Source organism: Tribolium castaneum, chromosome 1 (genome assembly GCF_031307605.1).
Source record: "Tribolium castaneum strain GA2 chromosome 1, icTriCast1.1, whole genome shotgun sequence".
In the NCBI taxonomy this organism is placed as follows: Eukaryota; Metazoa; Arthropoda; class Insecta; order Coleoptera; family Tenebrionidae; genus Tribolium; species Tribolium castaneum.
Window position 1 is genome coordinate 8,125,186 of NC_087394.1, and position 27,298 is coordinate 8,152,483.

Sequence of the window (27,298 nt, forward strand, 5' to 3'; positions counted from 1 at the left end):
CGACAGTTGTTTACACACAGACAAAATCCCAACTCAATATCTTGAAAACCAAGCGCACTGCGTTTTTTTAATTATGTGCCTGCAGACGCACTAAATTGTAGAAAAAAATTAATAATTTCTAAATGGTTAAAATAATTTGCAAAAACTAAACTGATTTATAACACACGTAGTTCTGATACACCCTGTATTAAAAAAAAGACTATAGATAGTTATAGATAAATGGTACATACAGGGTGACCCAGGGGTGCATAATCGGTCTATAACTTTTATATTATTTAAAATAATGCGATTCGGTTTCATTATCCGATAGATCGGATACTTAAAGTACACAAATTAAAAATGTTTTTATTGTACACAGGGTGTTGTATACAGGGTGGTGAACCAAAGTTATATTTTTTTAAATGGAACAGCCTATATATTTCTGCATAATTAGATTCTACGCAAAAAAATAATGTAACTTCATATAAACTATTATGTGTCTATCTCTTTTCCTTTCGGAATTATTCAACTTTTCATTATAAAAAAGACCAATTTTTGAAAAATCACTGCAAAGTCGCCTATGAATATTTTCTGGTAAATTTGCAACAGAAAAATTCAGAATATCCTGTAGTTTTAGGAAATAGTCGACTTTTTCTTGAAACACGGAAATAATGTACAGGGTGTGCCAAAACGCAAAAAGTTGAAAAACTCATTTTTTTCAAATAGAACACCATGTATTTCTTTAGACGTATCGACAGCATTTTTCATAAGCTTTCTATTGATGTACGGTTTTTATAGCAAATTTACAATATTTCTTAAAGTGTTCAAAAAAAAATTTTTTTATTTATTTTTTTAATAATTCTTGATGAGTGAAATTCATTTATGTATCAGATAATAATTAGATTACTTGTGTAATTAGTCACATTGGTACATGTCAAAAAATTAATTACCATTTGACTATCAGATTCTAGGCTAACAAATTGTCTTGTAATAAAATGTATTTTTTTGAAAAATCTCAAAAAATATTTTAAATTTGGTATGCAACCCCTATACCGTTAGAAAGCTTCTTAAAAATGCTATCGACACATTTAATAAAATACAGGGTGTTCCGTTTGAAAAAAATGAGTTATTCAACTTTGTGCGTTTTGACACACCCTGTATATTATCTGCGTGCTTTAGCTAAAAGTTGTCTATTTACTAAAACTACAAGGTATTCTGAATTTTTCTGTTGCAAATTTATCGGAAAATATTCATAAGCGGCTTTGCAGTGATTTTTTTTAACGAAAAGTTGAATATTTCCAAAACGAAAAAAGATAGACCCATAATAGTTTATATAAAGTTACATTATTTTTTTGCGTAGAATCTAATTATGTAAAAATATATTGGGTGTTCCATTTAAAAAAATATAACTTTGGTGCACCATCCTGTATACAACACCCTGTGCATAATAAAAACATTTTTAGTTTGTGGACTTTAAGTCGATCGATCGCATAATGAAAACAGAATGGTAATATTTCAAATAGCAAAAAAGTTATAGGACGATTACACAGCGCTGGGTCACCCTGTATATTATAGTTATCAGTAAGTAAATAGAAAACAAAATCAGTATATTTTTTTGTAAATTGACCTTAGCCAGAAAAATAACAACTTCATAACCAATTTACCATTTTTTGATTTTATGAATACAAAATGATAGGAAAACGTGGTCAAAACAAAAAATCATCGCTTGTCATAAACCTGCCACTTGTCAAAATTTTTGTGAATTTTTAATTTTTTTATCACTAAATTAAAAATGGCCAAGCAACAAGAATTTTGGGAAACCTTAAAATTAAAGTATGAGGAAAAAAACCGCGCCCTTCAGCAAAAAGAGCAAGAATTGCGCCTCAAACTGGAAGCAATGGATGCAATAATCGGCACCAAAACCGAAAAACCCACCGAAACTCTTCCCTTAAAAGACCCTGAGCATATTTTTGGCGCTTGCACGTGCCCCCCACCCCAAGACAAGGGCGGTTTTTTCAAGTGCGTGTTCTCCCTCTTCGGCACTTCCAAACCCAAGACACCTCCAGCCCCCATTGCCAAAACCCAATCAGCACCACGTGCCCCCCAGGACGTCCCAACGAAGGAAATAACAGGCTCCCAGTGCATTCGAAGCGAAAGAGTCCGAACTGTTGTTAGCCAAAAGGATGAAAACTGCATGTGTAACCCTTGTCAGCTGGACCACCCACCTGAGGGGGGCCCCAAAAGCCAGGACTGCAACTGTAGCATTTGCAGCAGTTCTTCAGTGGTACCAACAAACACCAAGTGCACTTGTGACCCTTCAAACGCTGATAATTGCATTTGTACTGAAGAAGAACTTCCAAAAGGTTCAATTGATAAAATTGGTCTTGGATCACCTAGCAAACTGTCTTTGAAGTCAATGGATCTTTTCTATATGCAGAACATTCACGAGTTGGCCGCGCAACAGAAAAAATTGTTGCATGATATTAGAGATCTCGAACAGAAGAACAAAATCTACGATGATGTTTTCGACCAATACAAGAACATTGATTTCTCGGCAAAAGCACCACAAGCCTCAGCTTGTTGTCCTTGTAACGATTCCTCATCTCAATCAGACCAGAAAACCAACGCTGAGCTGAAACTCGAAAATTTCCTCCTGAAAAACGAACTGAAAGACATGAGACTAGAAGTCCGCCAGTATTTGGAACGAATGGAGGGCCCCATGCAATTTAAAATCGAAAGTGAACGCTACAAGTGCTTCCAACTGGAGCAAAAACTCGAAGAAGCGGCCAAGGAACAAGCAAACATTCAGGAGTTCTACCAGAAGGAAATAAATTCGCTTAAGATGCAAATGTGCACCGCCAACACCAACATCTACAATCTGACTGCGACGAACGAACAGCTCATGGAAGCGCTCCAAGGCTACCAAAGCAAGTGTGTCAAGCTGGAGGAAGACCTAATACGCCAGAAAATAAGCGAAGCTGAAACGATCAAAAGTCTCCAAGACGCCCTAAATGCGCAAATCAATGCAAACGTGCAAAAAGACGAATGCGATTTACACCAAATTGCTCGAGAGTTGAGCAAAGTCTTGAAGGAGTGTGAACCGTGTGGTGACTGTCTTTCGCTTCCTGAGGATTTAACAGCGGCCGCGAAACTGCTTAAGAGTCTCACTGATATTATTGAAAATAAAATTCCGAAAGAAGGGACACCATCTGAAGAACCGGTTAAAACTGAAGATGTGTTAGAAACACCAGTGACGCAAACTGAAGGTGAATTTTACAAGTTATTTTTAGTTATTATAATTTAATTGTTGAATTAGATGCTGTGGCGGCAGAAGCTGAGCCACCAAGGGTCGAAGAAGTGCCAAGTGAGTTACCACCAATGGGTAAGTGTTCAAAACAAATGTTTACAGATCAAAAATTATTAATTTTTGTATGAATATAGAAGAATTTGCACCGGTCAAGACTTCATCAAGGAAGAGTAGTAAGTTAAATTAAATTAAATAATTAGTCCAGTTAATGAATAAGATGGAAATAGTTTTTTTGTAAGTACTAAATTAGTAAGGTGCCGTTTTTTGTTTTTTCGCTAATTTTGTGAAAATGGTACGTTTTACGGTCATGTTTTTACACAAAATATTTTTTGACGAGTGTTCCGATTTTTGCAGAAAATAAAGCTAATCAAAAAGACTTTCGCTAGCTAAAACAATAATGAACAATAATAGTAATTAATATTTTCTCAGGGTTTTAATAAAATATTTAATAAAGTATTTCGATCCATGTTTGTGAAAAAACAAAGCTTGTCAAAAGACTTTTTTTTATGAGAAAAAAGATGCAGTCGCTGGAAGGGTCTTAACGAATTAACGAATCTGCATAATTAAATTTAATTTTTTTTCAAGTGTCATTACGTTTAAATATTTTCTTGATTTTTACAGAAAAAACGTCTTGTCATAAAGACCTTCGATTGTAGAAAAGTGTTAAAGCGAAATCATTTCTTAGAGCTTTAATAAATTTTCTGGTTTTCTCAAAATATTGATTTTGTCCTTTGCTCATTTTTAGATTAATCATTTTTTGGCGAATTATTCATGTTTTTCTAATTTCTGCAGAAATGAAAGCTTATTAGATGTGCTACTTTTCTACTTCTCATAGGGTTTTGATAATTTTTTAGGTAATAGGTATTAAATCATTATTTTATTAATTTTATTTTTTTTAATGGTTTGTCTTATACGAATTATTTTTGGTAAATTGTCCATTACATTTTCCTGATTTTTGTAGAAAAAACTCTCGTCAAAAGAACTTTCGATTGTAGAATAATGATAAAACGGCAGTCGCTGATGTAATTTTTTTTGGACTACTCAGAATTTTTATCCTGTGCTCAAATTTTTTGAGAAATTCTTTTTGGCGAATTATTCCTCAATTTTTCCTGATTGAATTTTCTTATTATTTTTATTGTTTCAATCTTATGGCCTTTTTTTTTTTGGTTTTCACAAAATATTTTGCCAAAGACTCGTTTTATACGGATTGTTTTTTGCTGAATCATTCGTTGGTTTGTCTACTTTTTGCAGAATATAAAGCATATCCATAAGGACTTAAAGACTTCCGAGTAAAAAAATGGTTACTGGTTAAAGTTTTTACTAATTTCTTTGTTTTTTTAAAATATCTCCAATTTTATTTTGATCCCGCTCAGATATTTTCTTTTTTTTACAAAAACAAATCTTGTTATAAGGCCTTTCGACTATAAAAAATATTGGATAGACAATCACTTAAAGGTTTTCTCAAAATATTTTATCCTTTTCTCGTTTTTGGAGAATTATTTTTTGGCGAATCATCTGTTAAATTTTCCAGATATTTGCAGAAAAGAGATTTATCAAATAGTTTTCTGTTAAAAAAACTACTGAGCCGACAATCACATCTTTGGGCTTTATTAAATTTTCTGGTTTTCTCAAAATATTATTTTGTCCTTTGCTCGTTTTTAGATTAGGTAATTATTTTTTGGCGAATCGTTCATCATATTTTTCTGATTTTTGCAGAAACGAAATAAGCTTTCACTTACAAAAAAATAATAAAACGACCAATACTTCTTATAGGGCTTTAACGATTTTTTTGGAGATTTCTCAAAATATAATGTTAATGGTTCGTTTTATACGAATTATTTTTGGCTAATCATCTGTCAAATTTTCCTGATATTTGCTGAAAAAAGATTTATCAAAAAGCTTTCTGTTTCAAAAAACTACTGAGCCAACAATCACTTCTTCGGGCTTTTGAATAAATTTTCTGGTTTTCTCAAAATATTTATTTTGTCCTTTGCCCGTTTTTAGATTTGGCGAATCGTTTGTCATATTTTTTTGATTTTTGCAGAAACGAAAGCTTATCAAAAGTGCCTTCGCTTACAAAGAAATAATAAAACGACCATTACTTCTTACAGAGCTTTAATGGTTTTTTGGAGATTTCTCAAAATATTATGTTAACGGTTCGTTTCATATGAATTATTTTTGGTAAATCATCCGTTGAATTTTTGATTTGTCAAAAAGGCTTTCAGATGTAAAAAAAATGATTAACCCTTAACCAATTTCTTTGCTTTCTCAAAATATCTCCAAAATTAAACTTTTCAAAATTTTCTCAAATACCATCCCGTTCAGCTTAGATTTTTACAGAAAACAAATCTTGTCATAAAGGCTTTCAAGTGTATAATAATATTGAACGGAGAATCAATTTTTAGGGCCATTATAATTTTTTCTCAAAATATTTTGTCTTTTGCTCGTTTTTTAGACGAATTATTTTTTGGCGAACTATCCAGTGAACTTTCTCGATTTTTGCAAAAAACTAGGCTTTTCAAAAGTACATTTGACTACAAAAAATAATGAACCAACAATCACTTCTTAGGGTTTTCATTATTATTTTTGTTTCTTTCAAAATATTTTGTTAGTGACTCGATTTATACGAATTATTGAATTATTGTTTGGTAAATCATCCGTTGAATTTTCCTGATTTTTACAGAAAACAAAGCTCGTCATAAAGGCCTTCTATTGTAAAAAAACATAAATCGACAGCCAATGGGAAGGGCTTAGCTAATTTCTGTGCTTTCTCAAAATATCTTCACAATTCAAATTTAATTTTTTTCTGAAGTACTAACCCGTTCAGCTATTTTTTTCATTTTGTCAAAAAACAAATTTTGTCACCTTCGACTGTAAAAAAATGTTGAACGGACAATTACTTCTTAGGGCTTTAATAAATTTTTTAGTTTCCTCAAAATATCTTGTCTTTTACTCGTTTTAAAACTAGGCTTTACAAAAGTGCCTTTGATTGGAAAAAAATAATTAACCGACAATCACTTCTTAGGGCTTTAATTATTATTTTTGGTTTTCTCAAAATATTGTAGCTTTTGCTCGTTTTTGTACGAATTATTTTTTGGTAAAGCAAGTAAGTTGAATTTTCCTGATTTTTACAAAAAAACAAAGCTTGTCAAAAGAGCATTTTTTTCAGCTGTTTTCTTCATTTTTACAAAATACAAATCTTGTCATAAAACTGTAAAAAAATATAAATTGACAATCACTTCTTAGGGCTTTAATGAATTTTTTAGTTTTCTCAAAATATTTTGTCTTCTGCTCGTATTTGGATGAATTATTTTTTGGCGAATCATTCTTTTGCTTCTGCTTTTTGCAGAAAACAAAGCTTGTCAAAAGGGCTTCCCATTGTAAAAAACTGATAAACTAATAATCAATGGTTAGGGCCTTAATGACTGTCTATATATTCTGAAAATATCTTAGCAATTCAAGTTTTATTTTATTTTTCAAGTGTCAATCCGTTCAACTAATTTCATGATTTTAAAAGAAAACAAATCAACTGTAAAAAATGTTGAAGCGACTTTTACTTTTTAAGGCTTTAATTTTTTTATTTTCTCAAAAATTTTTCCCTTGCTTGTTTTTAGACGAATTACTTTTTGCCAAATTTCCTGATTGTTGGGGAAAACAAAGCTTATAAAAAATGCTTTCTATTGAAAAAACCGACAATCACTTCTTAGGGCTTTAATAAATTTATTTATTTTTTCAACATACGCGTATTTTATCACTCGCTCGTTTCTAAGAATTGTTTTTTCGGTAAAATATGCAATTTGCCCCATTTTTGCAGAAAAAAAAGCTTATCAAAAGAACCTCTGATTGTAACAAATTGTTGAATCAACAATTGTTTCTAAGAGGTTTAATGAATTTTTTGGTTTTCTAAAAATATTTGGTCCTTTGTTTATTTTTAGACAAATTACCTTTTGGCAAAAAGCTTATCAAAGGTCTTTCTATTGCTAAAAACTAATGAACCGACAATCACTTCTTCGGGTTTTAATATTTTTTTGGTTTTCTCAAGATATTTTGGAACTGTCTTGTAAATGAAACTATTCAAATATCCTACAAGAAGATGCTTTTTAGTTACTTTTTGCCCTAAAACGGCACTTTCTTGGTATTTCCAACCTGTTAACCTTTTAACTAGTCGAAAATTCTGTTTACAACATAAGTTACATAAGTATTTGTTGACTGGACTAAATTGATAAAAACGTAATTGGATAGTTCCAAATTATAATCACCCTTTAGGTATGGAAGAAAAATCTCAAAAAAGTGAAAAAAGTGTAGTAATTTCTGAACCAACCACAACCGAAGAAAAGCCTGAAGAACCTGACACTCCCGCTCCCCAACCACCGAAATCAAAAACGTCTTGTAAATGCGTCAAGTCGAAAAAATCCTCAGACGTTGACCAAATCTGGCCCAAATCTGAAGGTCCAGTTGTAATGAAAGACAGCAGTGTGATGGAAACTACCGCAATTCCAAGCAAAAAGAAATGCACTTGCCACGTTACAAAAAAATCATCACAACAAGTTACACCCACAGGCAGTAAAAGGTCGTGCAAATGCAACAAGAAATCATCAATACATGCAGGAGAACCCGCAGCCGGTACTGTTGTAACCCCTGTTTGGCCATCGACCTCAGAGCGTTTCAAACTTGCACATCAAGTAACAGCATCCAAAAGCAAAGAATTGTTGAAATCGGAAACTTCAGTCAAGTGTTTGAAAGTAAAAGAGAATTTTCCCTTTGATATTGACACACAAGTTGATGTGTTGAATCGACCTCCGGATGGTGTTCATGTCACAACAACTATTACTAATTCTGGGACTTTGGAAGTGATCACAGAAGGGCCAGAAGGAGTCATTGAAACAACTTTAATTTATACTAATTCGGGGAATGTGGAAGTGGTTACCGAAATCCAGGATTATAAAGGGAAGGGCAAAGCATGTAACAGGAATAAAATCAAAACTCCGGCTATTGCCGCTGCATCTGGAGCTTTAGCAATCGAAGCTCCGCCAACAGTTGAACAAGCTGAAGCTTTACCAAGTCCAGCTTCTGAGCAAGGAAAACCACCAGCTGAGGACACTCCAAAAAGTTCACTTATAAATGCCAATTGCCAATGTAAACAATGTCCAGTGTTGGAAGCAGATGTTGCAAAAATGGGGGAAGGTATTTATTTTTGTTTCAAAAGGAAGCTCCACAATTAATAAATTCTTTTTTTTTTTTTTAGAAGAAATGAAAGAAATTCTTCCTGTTCCTGCTGAAGCGCCACCTGTTGAAGATGTTCCAGAAAACGCAGCCCCTGAAGCTCCAGTTGAAAATGTAACATCAATTGAAGCAACTCTGGTTGAAACTAGTGCTGATGTTCCCGATTCACAAGTTGCGAAGAGTTTGTCGTTGTCTATGCATGTGGAAAATGAGAGCGATCTTGAGAAGATAGCGCCAGCAAGTGAGGAATCCAATGAGGCTTAGTAAAATTAGAGTGTTTATGGTTTGTTGTTTGTGCAAATTTTTGAATATAGTTATATTTATTATTGTTTTTTATTAATTCCGTTGTTTTTCTAACCAATTCAAAATTTTGCCATAAAAAAGAACTCAAGCGTTTTACTAGAAAAATTATAGCTAATTGGAGACAGTATACCAGTAGCTTAACAAAAAGTGTCAATTTTCGTGTCCACATCATTTTTTCATTTTTTTATAATTAAAATAATTTGCGAACTTGAAAACTTTTGATTTTTGAAAAATATAGAATATTCTTGATCATGAAAAAATTTAGGAGAAAATCCATTTTAAGGATTAGTCAAAATTGTTTTTCGAATGTTAAACTAAACCAGACTATAATAGAATTTTGAAAATGAGTATATAGTCTAGAAATGAATCAGAAGAGAATCTTATAATGTTAAAAATCCAAACAAGACCATATTATAATTTTGACCAAAAGCAGAGTTCAATCAAAAAAAGCATTTAGAGAATGTACTCGTAAAAATGTTTCTAAAATAATTTTGATTACAGTCTAGAAAAGAATCAGGGAAGAATCTTAATAAAAATCCAGAAAAGGGTACAGGAACAAAACTTTATAGAAGCATTAAAAAAAACGTTGAGTATAGAATTAAAAGAGATTTTGGAAAATGAAACGTTTATAAAATAGTCTAGAAGATTATTTTCTAAAGAAGAATACGAATTTTAGATCTAAAGACGTCTTTATTAGAAAATTAGAAAATATTTACCTTCAAATGAAACAGAGAAGAGTACAGAAACAATGCCAAAGAATAATCACGACCAATTTTAAATGAAAGAGTAAAAAAATTTGGAAAAGACGCAGGGTAGAATCTAAAAGAGAATTTCTAGAAAAAAAATTATAAAAAATGTTTCTAAAAAAAATTACCAAAAAATAATTATTGTTTGTAAAGGAGCATATAAAGAAGCATTTATAAACGATTTCGATAATACATTTACTATAAAATAATCTAAAGGCACCTTGAGAAAAAATTTAAGTGGAATCTTAAAAAATCTAGAAGGAATGAGAAGTAGTACGGAAATAAGACTAAAGAGTAGGTAACCAAGAAAAATTCTAAGCGAAATTTTTAAAAGAATTTTGAAGATGCAACGGGGAATCGCCTACAAAATAATTCTAAGAAGAATCTACAGCAATTAGCGAAGTATTTTTATAAACGAATCTAAATAAATATGTTAAAAATTCAGAATCTAATCAAGAATGGAGATTTCAGATCAAGCAACGGCTATGGAAATGAATGAGAGACAAATCTTTTTAAAATTTTAAATGAAACGAGATTTTTTTAAAAAGACAGGATCTAATCTATTATACGAGAGAATAACTTGGAGAATGTATTTATTTTATTTGCGCTGCTTTTTGTTATTAGAATTTTGTGCAATAAATAAATGGATCAGTCTGTTTGTCAATAATACGTATTTTTAATTTTAATTGTTATCATTTTTAATCGTTTTAACACTGTACAAAACTCCCTAAATACAACTTTTTTTTATGATAAAAATTAAAACAAAGTGGAAAAAATCGCATATTATATTTGTTTGTAAGACCTACTCTCGCAATCATTTTTTTAGAGTACTCCTGAAAGCTTGTCGTGCTCTAAACTCTTTCGTGCGATAAAAAGTCGTCTTATGTATTTTGTTCTAAAAGGGATAAAGGTTTAAATTGAATTTAAGTAATGTTTCACCCTGGTAAAAATAAGTGATGAAAAGTGCAAAAGGTAAACAAGTTATATCACTGAGTCATACGTCCATTCAATTAAAATTAAAACTTTTACCTACACTTTGTTTTGACTTTTACCAATTTTTAAATATTAATAAATTTTCTAATTTCTTAATGCAGTTAGATATATTGCGCAAATTTACATCACATTATTTAAAACCACATAAAATAAAATTAATCTTTTTTTCTACAACACAAAATTTTCTGTAGTCTCATTAAGCCACACGCAAGGAAAAATTTTCAAAATTAACCACAAAGGGATCAAGGGAAGAATAAAAAACAATTGAAAAAATGATAATGTATTCAGAATCAGTATATTAATAAAAATCGAAACGGTTGTAAAAAAGCAATGCCATTCAACAATCAGCTTATTGTAATTAAAGAATATAAAGAAAAGCTAAATTCACTGGTATTACATAAAAACTTAAACAATGATCATGTAGAAAGTGGATTAAATTTACACCATTAATGCTTCAATTTGTTCGCACAAATAACCATTATACTCTTCATAATTAACTGGATCCACTTTAACAACAACAATTTTCAACCGTTGTTCATCCTGAAAAAATAAATAAAGAAGGAAATCTAAAAAAACACACTTTTTACATTATAATTTTCCATTTTGGCTCTGCATTTAAAAATAAACTGTTTGAAATTAGCCGCCTGGAAAATAGCAGTGCCAGCTTCAGAATCATCTCGCATAGTGAGACCAATTTCTTGCGCAGTCTTTCCTAGAATTTTCTCTGCTTCTGACGAAAAAACACTCACCCACTGATTACCGCTAAAATCGCCAATGTTCATCTACAAATAAAAAAATTGTTGTCTGTTAAACGAGCGCATTAACCTTCTGTTTAATGTACTGTTTTTTTTTAAATATAGTTTACGATTAAATTTTTGCATTAAGTTTATGTCATCTATACCGTTATACAAATACAACCATTTATTCAAATTTATTGCTCTGAAAACTTAGACTCTAATGGAACAATTGCGCTCTCTGGGGACATTAACGAAACTATGGAGGACGGGAACGGTTTATTTGTACGTCGTTTCGTTCCTAACCTTTAGATATCCGTAGTCCCGCTACCCAAAAAATGTCTTATACACGACGATAAAGATCGTGTAGAAACATCTTTATCATCTTGTATAATAAATGCTCATAAACAATGTATTACTTTTGATACAAATAAATGTAAGAATAAAAATGTAACAAAAAAAAACTCACCGATACAAGCAACCGATACTTGAAATTAGGAAATTCACGACAACATTTCTCACACCTGTACATCCCATTCTCCAAATCCACAACTTTTTTATTGCAATCGTCAGTCGGACACGCTTTATACAGCGCATTTTCCGACCGCACCAATAAAATCGTTGCTTTAACTTGAAAATAATCGCCCTTTTCCGAATGACCCAACCCTTTATCTTGCACCTCCTTCAAGCTCATCCACGCCGTCTGAAAACTCCCAACTCCTCCAACCCTTTCGCTCAAATTCGTCATTGCATCGTACTGTCCCTCAGAATCGTACCAACCCTTAATTCGGTGGCATTCGGGAATATCTGGATTCAACTTAATCTGACTGCTCATAAGGGTTGATAAATTTTTTCCACCCCCGAATTCACCCACTTTAGCCCCCTTGATGACGACAACCGGGTTATTCGTGGCATCGAACGAATCGGCTTGACTACCCCACAAAGTCAACGCAATCTGTAAAACTCCGATGATTGGGCGAAACGAGTCATGTGACGCTTACCGAAGTTTTTGATTGGTCGACAAGCGTAATTTCGCGCTTGCGCAGTTCGCGGTTGGTCGATTTCGAAGTGAAGGTCTGTACTTCGGACGCTTCTTTACAAATGCCTATCACGTCCACTAAATTACCAACCTCTTTTTCAGCAAGGGCTGAAATTGGTACGAAGTTGTATTTGACCTGTGGGACGTGGCCATCATCAGTGAGGCACTCTTCAATGATAGTCTCGTTCCCAATGGTCATTTCGTACTCATTTTTGAGGGTGTTGAATTGTTTGTTAGCTGCCTTGAGTTGGCATTTGCTTATGTAGTAAACTTTATCAACCTGGAACAAGATCACTTCGTTGTGTTTTTTTTTTTTTTGGATTCGATCTAATTTTAAAGTCTCAAATTTTTCAGTTCACTTAATTAACTAGTTTAAAAAAAGTGTACGAACTTCAATATTCAAGTCCAGAACTAGCATGCAATCACAGAACAGTGCATCTCCAGAAACATTCATTGGCATGATTGGTCAAATCGTAAAACATTCATTATTAGAAACGTCCATTATCAAAACCAATCAACTTCATTAACGCAAACTGGTCAAGAACAAAAAAAAATCAAAAAAAATGCCAAAATTATGGTGAAAAAATTGGAGTTGTCTCAAAAAGTTCAAGAAAAAAATTGTGATGTCACTTTTATATGTCAATTTTTTTAATAATCGGGGGCCTGACGATCAGTACTTTTTGTCTAAAGGGCACAATCTAGTGCTACTTTTACAAACACTAGAGTTTTTAATTCTTCACACTTTTCGTATGTTAACACCACATGCTTCTACTCCAGAATTGTGCTTCTCTCATATTCTTACACAATAAATTCTTAAACTTCATTTGTATTTTAAAAAGTAAATAAAACTTCTGTTAATAATATCTCATTTTTTAATTTATTTACAAAAATGATTAGATTTAATTACACAATGGTGTAATAAATTTTTAAAAACAAATCGTTTTCTATTTTTTGCTAATATTTTTTTAAACACGCTCGACTTCACACGTATATAAAAAAGAAAAAACACATACTTATAGGAAAAAAACAGACGACTACAATTCCTCACTAGGAACATGTGAATTATTAATACCTATAAGGACGAAGTTATAAAAAAACTAAATTAAAATTCTGGCATTTGAGAAAATCGTAAAAAATGACACGATGCAAAATCTGTAAAGCATTAATATATTAATATTATCAACCTAATAACACGCACTGAACAACCCTGAAAATCTATAGATTCCTGTTCTACCAATCTAAACAATTAGACAATCTTTAACGTAAATCGAATAAATTTAAAACCAAATAAACAGATAATTTTTAAACATTTACCAATAACACAAGTATTTTGTGTATTTTTATAATTGATCCAATCATATCTCTACTACAGGAGCTGGCGACAAACTAAATAGGTACTCGTAATTTTGATAAATGTTAATTTATTTTAAGATTTTTTTTCTTACAATTTAAATACAAGTTATCGAAATCATTAATATAATCGCCAAGTGACGTTATCAATAACTCGTAACTTTGTTTATATTTAATTTAAATTATTAACAACCATTACTAGATTTTTACTAACGACATTTGCCTCACATCACTATAAATTCTTGGTTTTATTCTTAGTAATCAGTTTTTTGTAGTTATGACGTTTTTTTTTTCAAAACGACTTATTTTAATACAACATTGCTAATTTAAGCCCTTCAAGTTATAGTATATCAGTTTAAATGGAGCCTTCGCTTCGATAGTTCCATCGAAAAAAATATTAGAACCAAAACCAAAAACCAACAAACAACGTATAATATGCAAAATTTCACAACTATCGATAAAAAAATACAAAACATATCTAGGCCATCTAGCTTTTAATAACACAAATGAAGTTTATAATATTAAACAGTAAACTTAAAGACAAAAAAAATCACAACCGACATTTAATAAAAACTGCCAATTATTACCTAATTCATGTAGGACAAACTTTATAAAATTATAGAAAAACAAAATCAAACAACACAAAACTTACAGCAATACCTATAACACAAACAGAAAACAGAAATACAAACCAAAAAAGATTTTTAATAAAGATCATAACTTCTTCACTTTAAAACTCAGACAAAACTCACAACTCACAAAAAAAATAGAAAAATACAGACTAAAAGAGAATAGCAAAAAAAACAATTACGTATTTTAACTTGATTTTAATAATTAAATTTTTCTTCTATTTTCATTATACGATAACGAAAAAGTCATCAAATTTGGTCGAAAATGACCAAAAATTTGTTTTTTCTAAGCGTTTGCTTAGTAAAAACTCAATTATTGCGCAAAATTTCTTAAAAAGTAAGCCAATAAATCACAGAATTGTCAAAAATAAAATTCTTCCAAAGTTATGAGGATTTAAACACGTTTTTAGACCAAAAATCAAGCTTTTTCTTGTTTTTAGTAAACTCGTACGAAAAAATCACCAAATTTGGTCAAAAATGACCAAAAAATTACCTTTTATAAGCATTTATTCAGCAAAAACTCAGTAATTGCAAAAAGTTTCTCAATAACTAATCAAATAAATCAGAGAAACATGTCAAAAATAAAATTATTTTTAGAAGCTTCGTACATTTAAACACGTTTTTAGACAAAAAATCAAGTTTTTCATCCAGTTTTTTTTAAACTAGATAAAAAAATCACCAAATTTGACCGAAAATAACCAAAAATTTCACTATTCTAAAAGTTTATTCAGCAAAAACTCAATTATTGCGCAAATTTTCTTAAAAATTATGTTATTAGAAGTAAAAACGAGTTTATGTCGCTCAGTTAAATTATTTACCTCACTACGTTCGGAGAAATAAATGTCCGGTTTCGCCATATAAAGTATCACTTTTACTCCTCATAACATATAACCTACATTTTTTTATATAAAACTTTATGTCACTTCCTCTCTGCTAGACAGTCGAATATCGTAATAAAACGGCCAAATACCAATTAAAAATTAAAAAGCGTCTAAGACATTTGTATACAGAGTGATTCAAAAGTGACGGCCAAACTCTCGTGTGGTGATAAAATAAAGTTGGCTTCTTTTAAGGTAACTTGTTTTTTTGATTTGGAATATATATTTTATTTGTTTTCCTTACCAACGGTATCGACTATTGCTCATTTATATTTTGTCAAATTTGCAAGTTCCTTAATTGTTTTGTACAACATATTTATATTTGTTAATGTTGCAAAAGTGTCGTCTCCGCTAATTAAAGTCAAAAAAGACACATCTCGTGAAAAATGGTTAAACAATTTTTTGTTATAGGAACTTTTAAGTTTCAGCGATTGGACCTTAAAAATGCACCAGAAAAAAACTAGAAGTGACGAAGTCGTAACAAAAACCAATGAATTAGACAAACTTCTATTTTCCACCTTATAATTATAGTTACCTCAAAGATTATATAATTTTTATATTTATAAAAAAAAGTGACGTTTTATCCATATTCTTACACAATTATTGTTTGTCTCGTAAAGAAATTAAAATGGATTTCCCGAAAGTAAAGGAGGAAACAATACGGTTTAAAGGGTTAGTCTGCAATACTTTCTTTTTAGAAAAATTACATTAAAATCTGCAAAATTTTCAACTACTTTAATGGCACATTGTTTTTTATTTCATTAGGTCCGTTTAAGAATACTATGCAGTTACTACAAAAAATTTCAATAAAGTGCAAATAAGTGCAAAGTGTAATAATTTTGAGTAAATTAATTACATTTATGAATTTATACGAATAAAATAGCCTTAATGATACAAAGCTAAAAGCACACGAAATATAATTCTAAGCCTAACAAACATCCGAACACTCAAAAGATTTATTATTGCGGTTTGGACTTGCTAGCCGGCCAAGTTTAAAGAAGTTACATTCTTTTTGATCGTGACTGTCCGTTCTGTTTTGAAATTTTTGTTTCTAGTAATTAACTGTTCTCTACTTGTACGCTATTCTTTTCATACATTTTTTAGTCTTGACAAGCTCCTGTAAGGCAATAAGACAGTGAGTTGTGATATTAAAACTCCGCCCAGAAACACAGCTTTTTCATTGGCTGTAAGCCACGCGAAGAAACCCGAAACGACCCGAATCAATTTTTTCAACGATGTTTTGATTTTTTATTATTAAGTCGGAGTTGTAGAAAAAGTATAGTAAATTCTCGAGTTATATTACTCGCCCCTTCGTCTCTTACCTACCTGTAAATAATTGAAGTATTTATCAGCCATGTCCCTAAAGGCCGTACATCTAATTTCGCCACTGTCGTCCATAAGATCAAAACTGAACAACTTGCCTTCGCCTCTCGAATTCGACCAAGTCCGCATATCAGACTTATTGGTGACTCTTGCCTTAATCACCCACTTGTTGTGATAAGGGGTGAGGGCATTAATTTGATTCAAAACTCTAGTCTCAGAAATAGACTGGTTCAAGGACGTTGATTGTTCAGACTTGGGTTGTTTCACGGGTGGTTCAGAGGTTGAAACTTTTGGAGTTGATGAAGTTTCACTAGCGATAATTTCATCAGTTAAAGTGACAGGTTCGCCAATTTTTACACCAATTTGATGACCAGGTGTGACAATTTCTGAATCTATTATGAGAAGTATTTTTCTACAAATTACCGTGATATTAATACCAAAGTTAAGTGGCAAGACTTACTGGGGCCCTTTAGCGTTGCTTATTTCACTTTTGACAAACTTTTTCAATTTTATTATGGAAAAATCTTCAACTGGTTTGCCAGGAGGAAGGGTCAAAATACCGTAAGTAATAGAGTAGTCACCGTCAGATGCCCATATTCTGTAACGTTCGGTCTCTGCGGACCGTGACGATATTTTCTTACTCACGAGCACCTGAACTAGGGGCTCCTCCACCTCCTGGCCTTTCATAATGCGCTAAAATGGTAATTGTGAGCATTTGCTGTGTAATATCGTACGTATGTACCAATAAAGCGCCCGCTGTTAGTTTATCCTTCATTTTCACGAATTATTACAAAATGTTTCACCACAGAACATACGCAAAAAATGTTTGGTTAAGTGACAATTTTGGCGGGCTTCGGTTAACTCCCGAAACTTCTTTCGTCCGAATTTGTATTTACTAACTTAATTAATTATTATTTAAGTTTTTAACACACAGGATGTGTTCATTTGTACTTGCCGACACCTAAGAATTGTAATAAAACAAAAACTACAATTAAAATCATTATATGGAGCGGTGGAAGAATTCGGGTGAATGAGCCACACTGTGAGCCGAGCATTCGTCCGAAAGTAAAAAATTGTTTATTGTTGTTTTTTACAAAAATACCAACAAAAAAGTAAACAAAATGCTGTGTGTGTTTAAAGTGATTGTTATCAAAAGTTAATAATATTATTTGATACCCGGGCGAGTCTAATTGACTACATTTAAACCCTAAAATTTTTGAGGTTAGCTAATTTTGTCGGTGTTGTCTTTGTGTGGTAAAAAAATTAAATTCGTAACAATGGAAGACGAACAAGACCTTAAGAAGATGAACGATTTTATAAAAAATCAAAAGTCGTTTCAAGTAAGTCAATTAAAAGATACAAGTCTCCAAAATAAAGATAACCGTTTCAGCAAAGTTTTCAAGTGGAATTTCAAGATTTCGTTGACTTCAAACAGGACGACACAAGTGATTTGGTATAAAAGATGATGATTTAAACACTTAGACACGTCTTTATCCCCCTTTTTTGTTTGTAGGAATTTGAAGAAGAATTAAGAGAAGAGAAAGTGAATTATCAACTTGAGGAACCTACTAGCGGTCAATTACCAAGTCTTACGTTAACAGAAGACGAAAAACAAGTGATAGACTCATGCACTGACCCTGAGCTGAAACGACTGCTTGTCCTAAACCGGTCGAGAAACATCCAACTTTTAAAGCTCCAGAAAAAAGTGCAAGATCTCTTGCAGCAGTGTGAAGTAGAGCTTTGTGACAAAAACAACATTTTAAAAAACTCAGAGCCGAAACAAGGATTGCACCAGACGTACATTTGGAAACTTGCAGCACCGTATTTTAAGGACAGGAAATTTTTTCCGTCGCCCCTTAATGAGGAAGCTGTTAAAAAGCGTGCGAGGAATGAGTTGAGTGTTTATGATTTGGTGCCATCACCACAGTGGACGCCGATAGAGTTTGATAGGTTGTACAATGCAGTTAGATGCAATTATAACATAAGTAGGCAGATGGAAATTATGTCCAAGATAAACGCACTGAAGGCGAAAGTATCGGAGGGAGAAGACGAAAGTAAGATAGAAGAAATTGTTCATTTGAAAGAAGAACTGGAAAGAGTTAAAAATGATGAGAAAATTCCGCCACTGAACTCAAACGAGAATATTAATTGGTACAAAGTGTCTGAGACTTTTTTGAAAGGTGAGGACCATCGTGAGGACAAAGGTTTTTCTAAAAATACAAGCTAAAATATTTGGAAAAAATCAAATGATATGAGCATGAACTGACGTAGTTTTTTTCAAAATTGAATCAAATTCTTTTATTTCAAAGCTGTAACGTGTACAGATTAGCACATTAGCCTTACAATAGTCTACAATTTGCAAAAATGTTATTCTATGCGGGAAAGTAAATTTACTAAATTGACTTAAAATTAAATAAAAATATTAAATAATTAAATATTTTTAATATTATTAAAATAAATTAAATAAAAAATATTAAATAATAAATAGTAAAGAAAAAAATGTAATTTGGAATCTTAAACATCTTAAACAAATTTATGAAAAATTCGCACTGGAACAATGTCCAAAAAGTTTAAATTTTCATTCCAACTTTGTTTATTTAGCACCAAGTTTTTTATGTTTTTTATTGTGTTCTAGATTGCTCAAATTATTCTGAGGGAGTTTTATGAGTTTTTCCTAGACTTAAGTTCAATCGTTATAATTTTTTAATATCTTTCTTTTGACGTTCTCAAATTCCGAAAAAAGTAATAAACCCTAAATTTTTACATGTTATGTTTCGAGAACTTCAAGTGCTCAAAAGTCGATTTTTTCAAATAGAATGCCTTATTTTTTTCTTCACTAGATGAAGGAGAATATCATTCTGCATCGATCTGTATTTCTATACATACCTATGTAACATTTGTTTACTAGTTTTCAAATTATTATTTTGTTTTTTGACAATGCATTTGTTTAAAAAAAGTGATTTAAAACGGCTTATAATCCATTAAAGTCAGAATTTTTAAGCTGAAAACTGCCAGATGTTTAGGGTACATAAATGTCCACTATCTCACAAAACTTCATTAAAAATAAAATGGTCTAGGAAGTATGTAAAAAATTTGAACATTTCAGATTTTACTGAAAAAATTAAAAATGGATATTTTCGAATGAAATTTTGTTTGTTGTAGAACTGATAAAAATGTGTTTATCCCTGAATTTCAAGTAGAGAAATAAACCTGGAAAAAATCAAATTTGAAATAAGATAACGAATACTTTTTTAGCGTAAGAATAGACTACATTGTAGAAAAAAAATTATTAGGGTAATTATAAAAATAACAATCCTCGCAAAGTAATTTGGTAAAAATCAAATATAAAAAAAGATATTTGGAAAATTAACAGATTCTGGGAATGGCGTTTTGGCTCACAGTGGGCTATGTAATCGTATTCTGTTTCTACAACCTTTTTGAAAAAATTCCATCGATATCAAAAAATTCAAATTTACATTCCTTAGAAAAAAAAGTCAGTATCAACATTCTTCTTTTAATTATTTTTATTTCAAATCTATCTATCTACCTAAGTAAACAATAATGCCTTTTCGGCACATTCTTAGTCTTATAATAGTTGAAAATATCCTAAAATTATGAATTCAAAACGTGATTTAAAACGACTGACAAAAATTATTATAACTACTCTCAACTAAGTGATAAATAAAAAATTCAAAAATAAAAGGGAGTGACAAAGAAGTCGATAGCAACTTTGTTGTGTTATGGTGTTTTTGGATTAGGAGCTCCAGTTATTCTAAGGGACTTTTCCTAATCTAGTTTCCATAAAGTTTAACTGTTTCGAGATATTTACACTTTGAAACTTGTCCTTCAAAAATTGATAACTTAAACATAGTAAAATATTTTGAAAACGTGTTTAGGTATTTGAAAGGTAAAGTTTAGATCTTTTTTTGGCGTTTTTAAAAATTTTTAAAAAGTCAGCAAACGCCAACGTACTCCAAAATTTGGGGTTTCAAGTACCTATAACTAAATGTTTCCAAATCGAATGCTTTTCTTTTTCTTTACTAAATGTAGGAGAATGTAATTCTACATCAATTAACATTCTCTGTGTTTAATAGTTTTTTTAATGAAAATACAACTATTTTTAATTTTAATTTAAATAATTTATAAAAAAGAGGATGCTAAAGAATAATGATGACTAGATGGTAGAAAGTGCTAAAAAGAGAAAAAAGAATATGGTGGCATAGATTAAAAAAGAGATAACCGAAGAAAGACTGGAGAAAATGATAGTAGATTAAATGTTGATTAAAAAATAGAAGAAAATTATTAAAAAAGAAAACCAAAATTAAAAAAATGAGTTGAAGAGGAGTAGAATGCTAATAAAGTTTGAAAAAAAAAAATATAAATATTGACAAGTTAAGAAAATAATAAAGGTAGAAGAAAGAAAAAGAAGAGAAGTCGTTAAAAAAGAAAGATAGGTTCCAAAAGAATGGAGTTCAAGAAAAGAATTGAGAAGTTATTATTAAATTATTAAGTTATTTTGATTTTTCCACAAACGGTAGAATAAACGGTGTATCGGTAGAATAATTAACCGTAAGTCTGATACTAAAGTCGAAAAAAAATTAGAACGTCAAGTTTTTTAAATCATCATTATAAAGTATCAGTATTTTTATTTTTTAATTCCTCTGAAACGGATTGGTTTCACTTAGTTATAACTATTATAAGATAAGACGAATAAATAGTTCTTACACGAATATTAAATATCCTCTGAGTAATCTCGTTTAATGATAAAATTACTTATAGAGTTACAACACCTTTACTGATTATAATTATTGTTTTTTAATTGTGTAGTTTTGCCAAACAAATAAGTTTTTTTTCCAGATAAACACACTCCACTGGAATGCCAGTCCGTTTGGCACACGCTAATCCACCCCCAAATAAACAAATCAGACTGGTCTGACGAGGAAAACAAAAAACTCGAAACAATCGCAAAACGCCACTCTTACCAAAACTGGGACCTGATAGCCTCAGAACTCGACAACAGCCGCACAGGCTTCACCACCTGTCTCCACTACTTCAGCAAATTATGCGACAAGTTCAAAAAAAGCAAATTCACGCCTGGCGAAGACGCATTTCTGTTAGAAGTTGTAGACAGTTACAAAATCGGCAACTTCATCCCTTGGAACAAAGTCGTCTGCCACTTCGACAACCGCTCCCGACACCAACTCTACCATCGCTACACCTACTTCCTGTCGCAAAACCACGTCAAAAAAGGGAAATTTTCAGAGGCCGAGGACATCCTGCTGATTATCCTTGTGAACAAATTCGGGCGGAATTTCAAAAAGTGCGCCGAATTCATGCCACATAGGTCACAAATCCAGCTGAAAAGTCGCTACAATTCTAATCTGCAACGCAGCATAAAAAAAGGGACTTTCACAACGGAAGATGATGAAATTATCTACGAATACGCGCAAGAACATGGCGAGAAAAACTGGGGCGGTTTAACTGATCGGTTGAAGCGCTGCAGTGCACAAATCCGACAGAGATACAAGTTAATTAAAACGTTTTTACACGAAAATCCCGATTCCGAAATCAGGGATATTCCAAAACGGAAGCATCGCTTCAATGAAGTGAGTGAAGACCAGTACAGTTTTTTGAATTTTATTGCCGAACAGTACAAGGGATCGGACGAAATTCCCACTCTCTCCATGATCGAAGAGAGCCTTCAAGCGGAACATAAACACAGTGAGGCAAAAAACGACCGAACTGAATCAAAATTCAAGAACGTAGACACCTTACTTACTGACCTGTTTCGAAACACTGGAACAACATCACATAAATTCGTTTCTGAGTCGAGTCTTGCTGATGCGACCGAAAATGCGGCAGAAATACTCACAACTCTTGGAGTTAAGTTAGATATACCAAAGGACTTGCAGTTGAAATCGCGTCTGGATAATATAGACTTGGAAATTTTGGAACGTTTGTCGAAGAAAAACGATTCAGTTCCGACAGTTAGTGGTTTAGTTCCGCCTAATTTGTGCACTTTGGTCGGTTTAAGGCGCTTAATAATCCAAAACAAGGAATACAAGCAGCAGATTAAAGGCCGAAAAACAAAACTAGCCTGGCCCATGGAACAAAACTTGCTGAAGTTGAGTGAGTCAGCACGGGCTGAAGTCTTGCACCATCGAGAGTTGTTTGCGAAACGGTTTGACACGCTTTTCGACTGGAGTGCGGTTTTGTCGTTGGAAAAACCGAACCAGTTCGATATTCCTAAAAAACGAGCAAGTCTCCAGCCGAACGATGGCACCGTCAAACGAAGAAAAATCCACGTGACTGATCTTGCGAAAATAAGCAAGGACAGTTCGCAGCTGCGATTGGTTGATAAAAGTGTGATTGAACGCTTGATGAAAACCAGAAATAATGTCAATATTATAAGGATTGAGACGATGACGGGGCCCGATGGGAGGGTTAAGCCAGTGCTAGCACAAGCTAATGGTGCAGTTGCGACGTCAAGTGGTGAGGAGGTTGGTCATGAAGATGTGCAAGATGTTGAGAAATTGAACGTTGTGCTGAAATCGATGAAGTCGGAAGCTGTGTCCGAGTCGGGGAGCGAGTTTCAAGCGATTAAAGGCGATGTGCAGCTCCTTAAGCAGATTCTACAGTATGAGAAAGTTAAGGTCAAGGCGGAGCCGGATGGGTAGGTGCGTTGCTTTAGTTTATGTTGAACCAAAGTATTAATAAATAGTCGATTTTCATATTTTTACGTTTGTTTGGTCTTGGTCGAGTGTCCAAGTCCCTTTTTTTATTTCTGTGCACTTTATCCAATCAGAGAATTAATACGTACTAGAAGAGTAAAAATGAGAGCGCTTCAAAAGTTTTACCTTCCCACTAATTGCTTGAAAAAAATAACAAAAACAGAAAAGTTGAGCTTTAATTAATAATTTTCATGAGGAACATAAGAAAAAAAAATAATTTGCGCCGTATCTCATATTTTTGCATTGCGAACACCGTTAAAGATACAGAAAATATATTCAAGAGGGTTGTAGAGAACAAAAAAAATTTTAATGTCATATATTTTTATCTTGAACGGCCCCGAAGAAGCTCAAGCGACGAATAAATAAATAATAATTTAAACAATAAAATTGAAGATAAAGATTCTCTACAACTTCTTTGTAAATTATTTAATAATGCTTTAACAGTTATTTATTTACCGAGTTTGAGTTTAAATCGAACGCATTATTTCACGAGTGGTTTATCTTCTACTAGGCAAAAACGAGTTAATACTACATTTTATTTTTCGAATTAGTCTCAAAAGACATCGAGAAATTTCCAACAGTTGTCAAAAGTTCCTTATACAGGAGAAAAACTGAAAGTTTTAAATAATAAAATAATGTATGAGCGAATGAATCGTTATTGTTAACAGATGTAAACTAACTTGAATAAGCATGAGATAAGTTGTTTATTTACTTCATATGTATCATTCTTATTTTATTCTATAAAAAATAAAAAACGAAAAACGAGCCTTTATCCATCTCCTTGTGGGCAAAGTGGAATTTATAAAAATTGTCTTTTATGGCCTCAAATAAATACCTTTGTTTAAATTATCAACTACAGTTTTAATTATGCTCTCATTAGAATTTAGAGAACTTTGCGATATAACCTTAAAAGAACAGGCAAAACCTGGGGGAACTTTGATTTTATCTCAAAATAATGGATGTTCCTTTTTTTGAGTTCGATTGCTCAGAATCATTCATTACATCCATGTTTTTTTTTTTCAAAGTAAGATTCTACTTTCGCTGAGTTAAGGTTCACAGTTGGCGGTAAACATACCCTTTCTCGATTTTTTCTCACAGAGCATTTTTTTTAATTATGCCTATATAAAGGAAAAAGTCTAATCCACTTATGTGGATAAAAAACTTTGAAAAATATCCCCGACTGAATATTTTTTAGATCACACTTTAGAGTCCCCGAAACCTTTAATTGGGCCTCTGTTATTGGACATTTTTTTCAAAACTGAGGTACAATTTATCACTTTTATTTAAAATAATATTTTCTCTGTAAATTAGTATATCACGTACTTGAACAGACGTGTAATACCAAGAATATTTACTTAGAAACAACGCAACCGTTATTTTTGTGTTTCACTAAATTTATGAATACAATTTTTTTAGTACAATAGTACAGGAAATCTCCTGATAAGATCTTTGCCAAGTCCTCCTTTTTTATTTTATCAGCGTGAAAACCCATTTGACCTCGGAACTTATCCTCTATTTCTTTCTTTCTTTTCTTTTGCCGTTAATATTTTTTAATCTAAATTATATGAAAATAAGACTCAAAATTTCAATTTTTTGCTTAACCAAATCCAAATTGTCCATTTCTTTGGGAGTCGCTCATTCGCTCCTCAATTATAACAACCCTGCTGAACTTATTTAAGAAAAGGGAAAGGCACTATTGTCAGCAGTAGCTTGTACTGTAATTTTTAAGCTTAAATTTTTTAAATATTTCAAACTATCCACTTCAAAGTAAAGAAAATAATGTATGATGGTCGCGAATATTCCCAAAAAACTTTTGTATCCTCAGAATAATAATAATTTTGATATTGTCATAAATATTAGTTTGACTATGTGGTTCAGAAAAGAGATAATTCCGGTTAAAGTTCGGTAAGGGAACTGATTTTTATATTGCGAATAGTTTCTTCGTCTTTATTACTATAAATCGATTAATCGAGTACTAAAAATAATCGATTATTTCGATAATTGATTAATCCGTTCAATGATTAATTCATTAATCTTGAGTATATGCATTTATAAAATAAGAATAGGTAATAACAATTAATCGATTATTTGCTTAATCGGTCCATTAATCCAATATTTTCGAAGCAAACATTAGCTCTTAGCAGAGAAATTTTTGTTTTAATTCTTCGGTCTTATGCATTTTGTGTCGTTCAGCTGAACACTTTTCAGAATAACGTTCACTGAATGAGTTTGATTTTGTAGATCCATTTTTTTAACTAATATTTTGAACAATCCACGGTTTCTTCTTGCTAGTTTATTTTTGAGTATTTTATGAGGTTGTCATTTACTTCTGTACAACAATCTCAATTTATAATTTAATTTTTCTCATTTAAAAGTCTTATAAGTGTTGGGGAATGAAAAATTACGGTTTTTTTCCGAATAATTACTTCATTTGTCGATCTATGTATTTGTGAAAGGATGGAAATAAAACGAAAATTTTTAAATAAATGATATATTTGCACTTTACTAACAAAAACATTACATTTAAAAACTTCACACGGGACAAACCTGATAACAATATCGTATGACATATTCTGATCTAAATGGAGGGGTGAAATTACTCGATAAATTAGTGTGTGCACATATAAAAATAAAAAAAAATCACACCATAAAGATCCTTAACTGAAACTTTTCAATGAGAAAATAAAAACTAGTGACTCAAAATCAGTTCTTATTTCTTGGCAGAAGTTGTAATAATGGCACATCCAGCCGTAAAAACTGACCACAAAAGCAAAGTAGCTTCTAAATGCCCTGTAATATACCTCACTCCATCCAAAATCTGCTTCCAAATGAGGTTAACAGTCTGTTTCGAAGACGTAGGCAAGAGGTTCCTAGCCTTTAAGTAATCCACCAAAGATGGAGACTCTTTTGACTTGGAATAGACTTGGAAATTTTGGAACGTTTGTCGAAGAAAAACGATTCGCTTTCGACAGTTAGTGGTTTAGTTCCGCCTAATTTGTGCACTTTGGTCGGTTTAAGGCGCTTAATAATCCAAAACAAGGAATACAAGCAGCAGATTAAAGGCCGAAAAACAAAACTAGCCTGGCCCATGGAACAGAATTTGCTGAAGTTGAGTGAGTCAGCACGGGCTGAAGTCTTGCACCATCGAGAGTTGTTTGCGAAACGGTTTGACACGCTTTTCGACTGGAGTGCGGTTTTGTCGTTGGAAAAACCGAACCAGTTCGATATTCCCAAGAAACGAGCAAGTCTCCAGCCGAACGATGGCACCGTCAAACGAAGAAAAATCCACGTGACTGATCTTGCGAAAATAAGCAAGGACAGTTCGCAGCTGCGATTGGTTGATAAAAGTGTGATTGAACGCTTGATGAAAACCAGAAATAATGTCAATATTATAAGGATTGAGACGATGACGGGGCCCGATGGGAGGGTTAAGCCAGTGCTAGCACAAGCTAATGGTGCAGTTGCGACGTCAAGTGGTGAGGAGGTTGGTCATGAAGATGTGCAAGATGTTGAGAAATTGAACGTTGTGCTGAAATCGATGAAGTCGGAAGGTGTGTCCGAGTCGGGGAGCGAGTTTCAAGCGATTAAAGGCGATGTGCAGCTGCTTAAGCAGATTCTACAGTATGAGAAAGTTAAGGTCAAAGCGGAGCCGGATGGGTAGGTGCGTTGCTTTAGTTTATGTTGAACCAAAGTATTAATAAATAGTCGATTTTCATATTTTTACGTTTCTTTGGTCTTGGTCGAGTGTCCAAGTCCCTTTTTTCATTTCTGTGCACTTTATCCAATCAGAGAATTAATACGTACTAGAAGAGTAAAAATGAGAGCGCTTCAAAAGTTTTACCTTCCCACTAATTGCTCGAAAAAAATAAAAAAACAGAAAGGTTGAGCTTTAATTAATAATTTTCATGAGGAACATAAGAAAAAAAATAATTTGCGCCTTATCTCATATTTTTGCATTGCGAACACCGTTAAAGATACAGAAAATATATTCAAGAGGGTTGTAGAGAACAAAAAAAATTTTAATGTCATATATTTTTATCTTGAACGGCCCCGAAGAAGCTCA

General features: G+C 32.2%; 3 protein-coding genes across 4 annotated transcripts; 2 read left to right on the plus strand and 1 right to left on the minus strand.

The window, feature by feature from the left end:
- Positions 1 to 1,684: 1,684 nt before the first annotated feature.
- Positions 1,685 to 8,835, plus strand: LOC658548 (uncharacterized). Of its 2 annotated transcripts, none has more exons than XM_015978421.2 (5): positions 1,685 to 3,245; positions 3,296 to 3,361; positions 3,421 to 3,459; positions 7,553 to 8,470; positions 8,535 to 8,835. In XM_015978421.2, the coding sequence occupies exons 1-5, from the start codon at positions 1,772 to 1,774 to the stop codon at positions 8,771 to 8,773; spliced, it is 2,736 nt and encodes a 911-aa protein (XP_015833907.1). In that variant the 5' UTR covers positions 1,685 to 1,771; the 3' UTR covers positions 8,774 to 8,835. The 2 variants fall into 2 exon arrangements, with proteins under 2 accessions (XP_015833907.1, XP_976287.1); XM_971194.4 differs by having other exon boundaries at positions 1,686 to 3,245; positions 8,532 to 8,835.
- A 1,980-nt stretch (positions 8,836 to 10,815) lies between these two features.
- Positions 10,816 to 17,400, minus strand: RPA1 (Replication protein A1). Its single transcript, XM_965000.4, has 7 exons — positions 17,247 to 17,400; positions 16,965 to 17,197; positions 16,508 to 16,916; positions 12,287 to 12,604; positions 11,755 to 12,240; positions 11,139 to 11,333; positions 10,816 to 11,091 (listed from the first exon to the last, which is right to left on the minus strand). The coding sequence occupies exons 1-7, from the start codon at positions 17,277 to 17,279 to the stop codon at positions 10,990 to 10,992; spliced, it is 1,776 nt and encodes a 591-aa protein (XP_970093.1). The 5' UTR covers positions 17,280 to 17,400; the 3' UTR covers positions 10,816 to 10,989.
- Positions 17,401 to 17,517: 117 nt separating this feature from the next.
- Pbp95 (PSEA-binding protein 95kD) lies at positions 17,518 to 23,243 on the plus strand. The gene is made up of 4 exons (XM_008198861.3): positions 17,518 to 17,844; positions 17,895 to 17,957; positions 18,018 to 18,684; positions 21,362 to 23,243. Exons 1-4 carry the CDS (start codon positions 17,782 to 17,784, stop codon positions 23,179 to 23,181), a joined length of 2,613 nt encoding a protein of 870 aa, XP_008197083.1. The 5' UTR covers positions 17,518 to 17,781; the 3' UTR covers positions 23,182 to 23,243.
- The last annotated feature ends 4,055 nt before the right edge of the window (positions 23,244 to 27,298 follow it).

Coding starts and splice junctions, on each gene's coding strand:
- Pbp95 (XM_008198861.3), top strand. CDS start 17,782: ATGGAAGACGAACAAGACCTTAAGAAGATGAACGATTTTATAAAAAAT. Junction 17,958..18,017: donor AGGACGACACAAGTGATTTG/GTATAAAAGATG, acceptor TTTTGTTTGTAG/GAATTTGAAGAAGAATTAAG. Junction 18,685..21,361: donor GTCTGAGACTTTTTTGAAAG/GTGAGGACCATC, acceptor TTTTTTTTCCAG/ATAAACACACTCCACTGGAA.
- RPA1 (XM_965000.4), bottom strand. CDS start 17,279: ATGAAGGATAAACTAACAGCGGGCGCTTTATTG. Junction 17,198..17,246: donor TAACAGCGGGCGCTTTATTG/GTACATACGTAC, acceptor TTACCATTTTAG/CGCATTATGAAAGGCCAGGA. Junction 16,917..16,964: donor AGCAACGCTAAAGGGCCCCA/GTAAGTCTTGCC, acceptor GGTAATTTGTAG/AAAAATACTTCTCATAATAG.
- LOC658548 (XM_971194.4), top strand. CDS start 1,772: ATGGCCAAGCAACAAGAATTTTGGGAAACCTTAAAATTAAAGTATGAG. Junction 3,460..7,552: donor GACTTCATCAAGGAAGAGTA/GTAAGTTAAATT, acceptor ATCACCCTTTAG/GTATGGAAGAAAAATCTCAA. Junction 8,471..8,531: donor TGTTGCAAAAATGGGGGAAG/GTATTTATTTTT, acceptor TTTTTTTTTTAG/AAGAAATGAAAGAAATTCTT.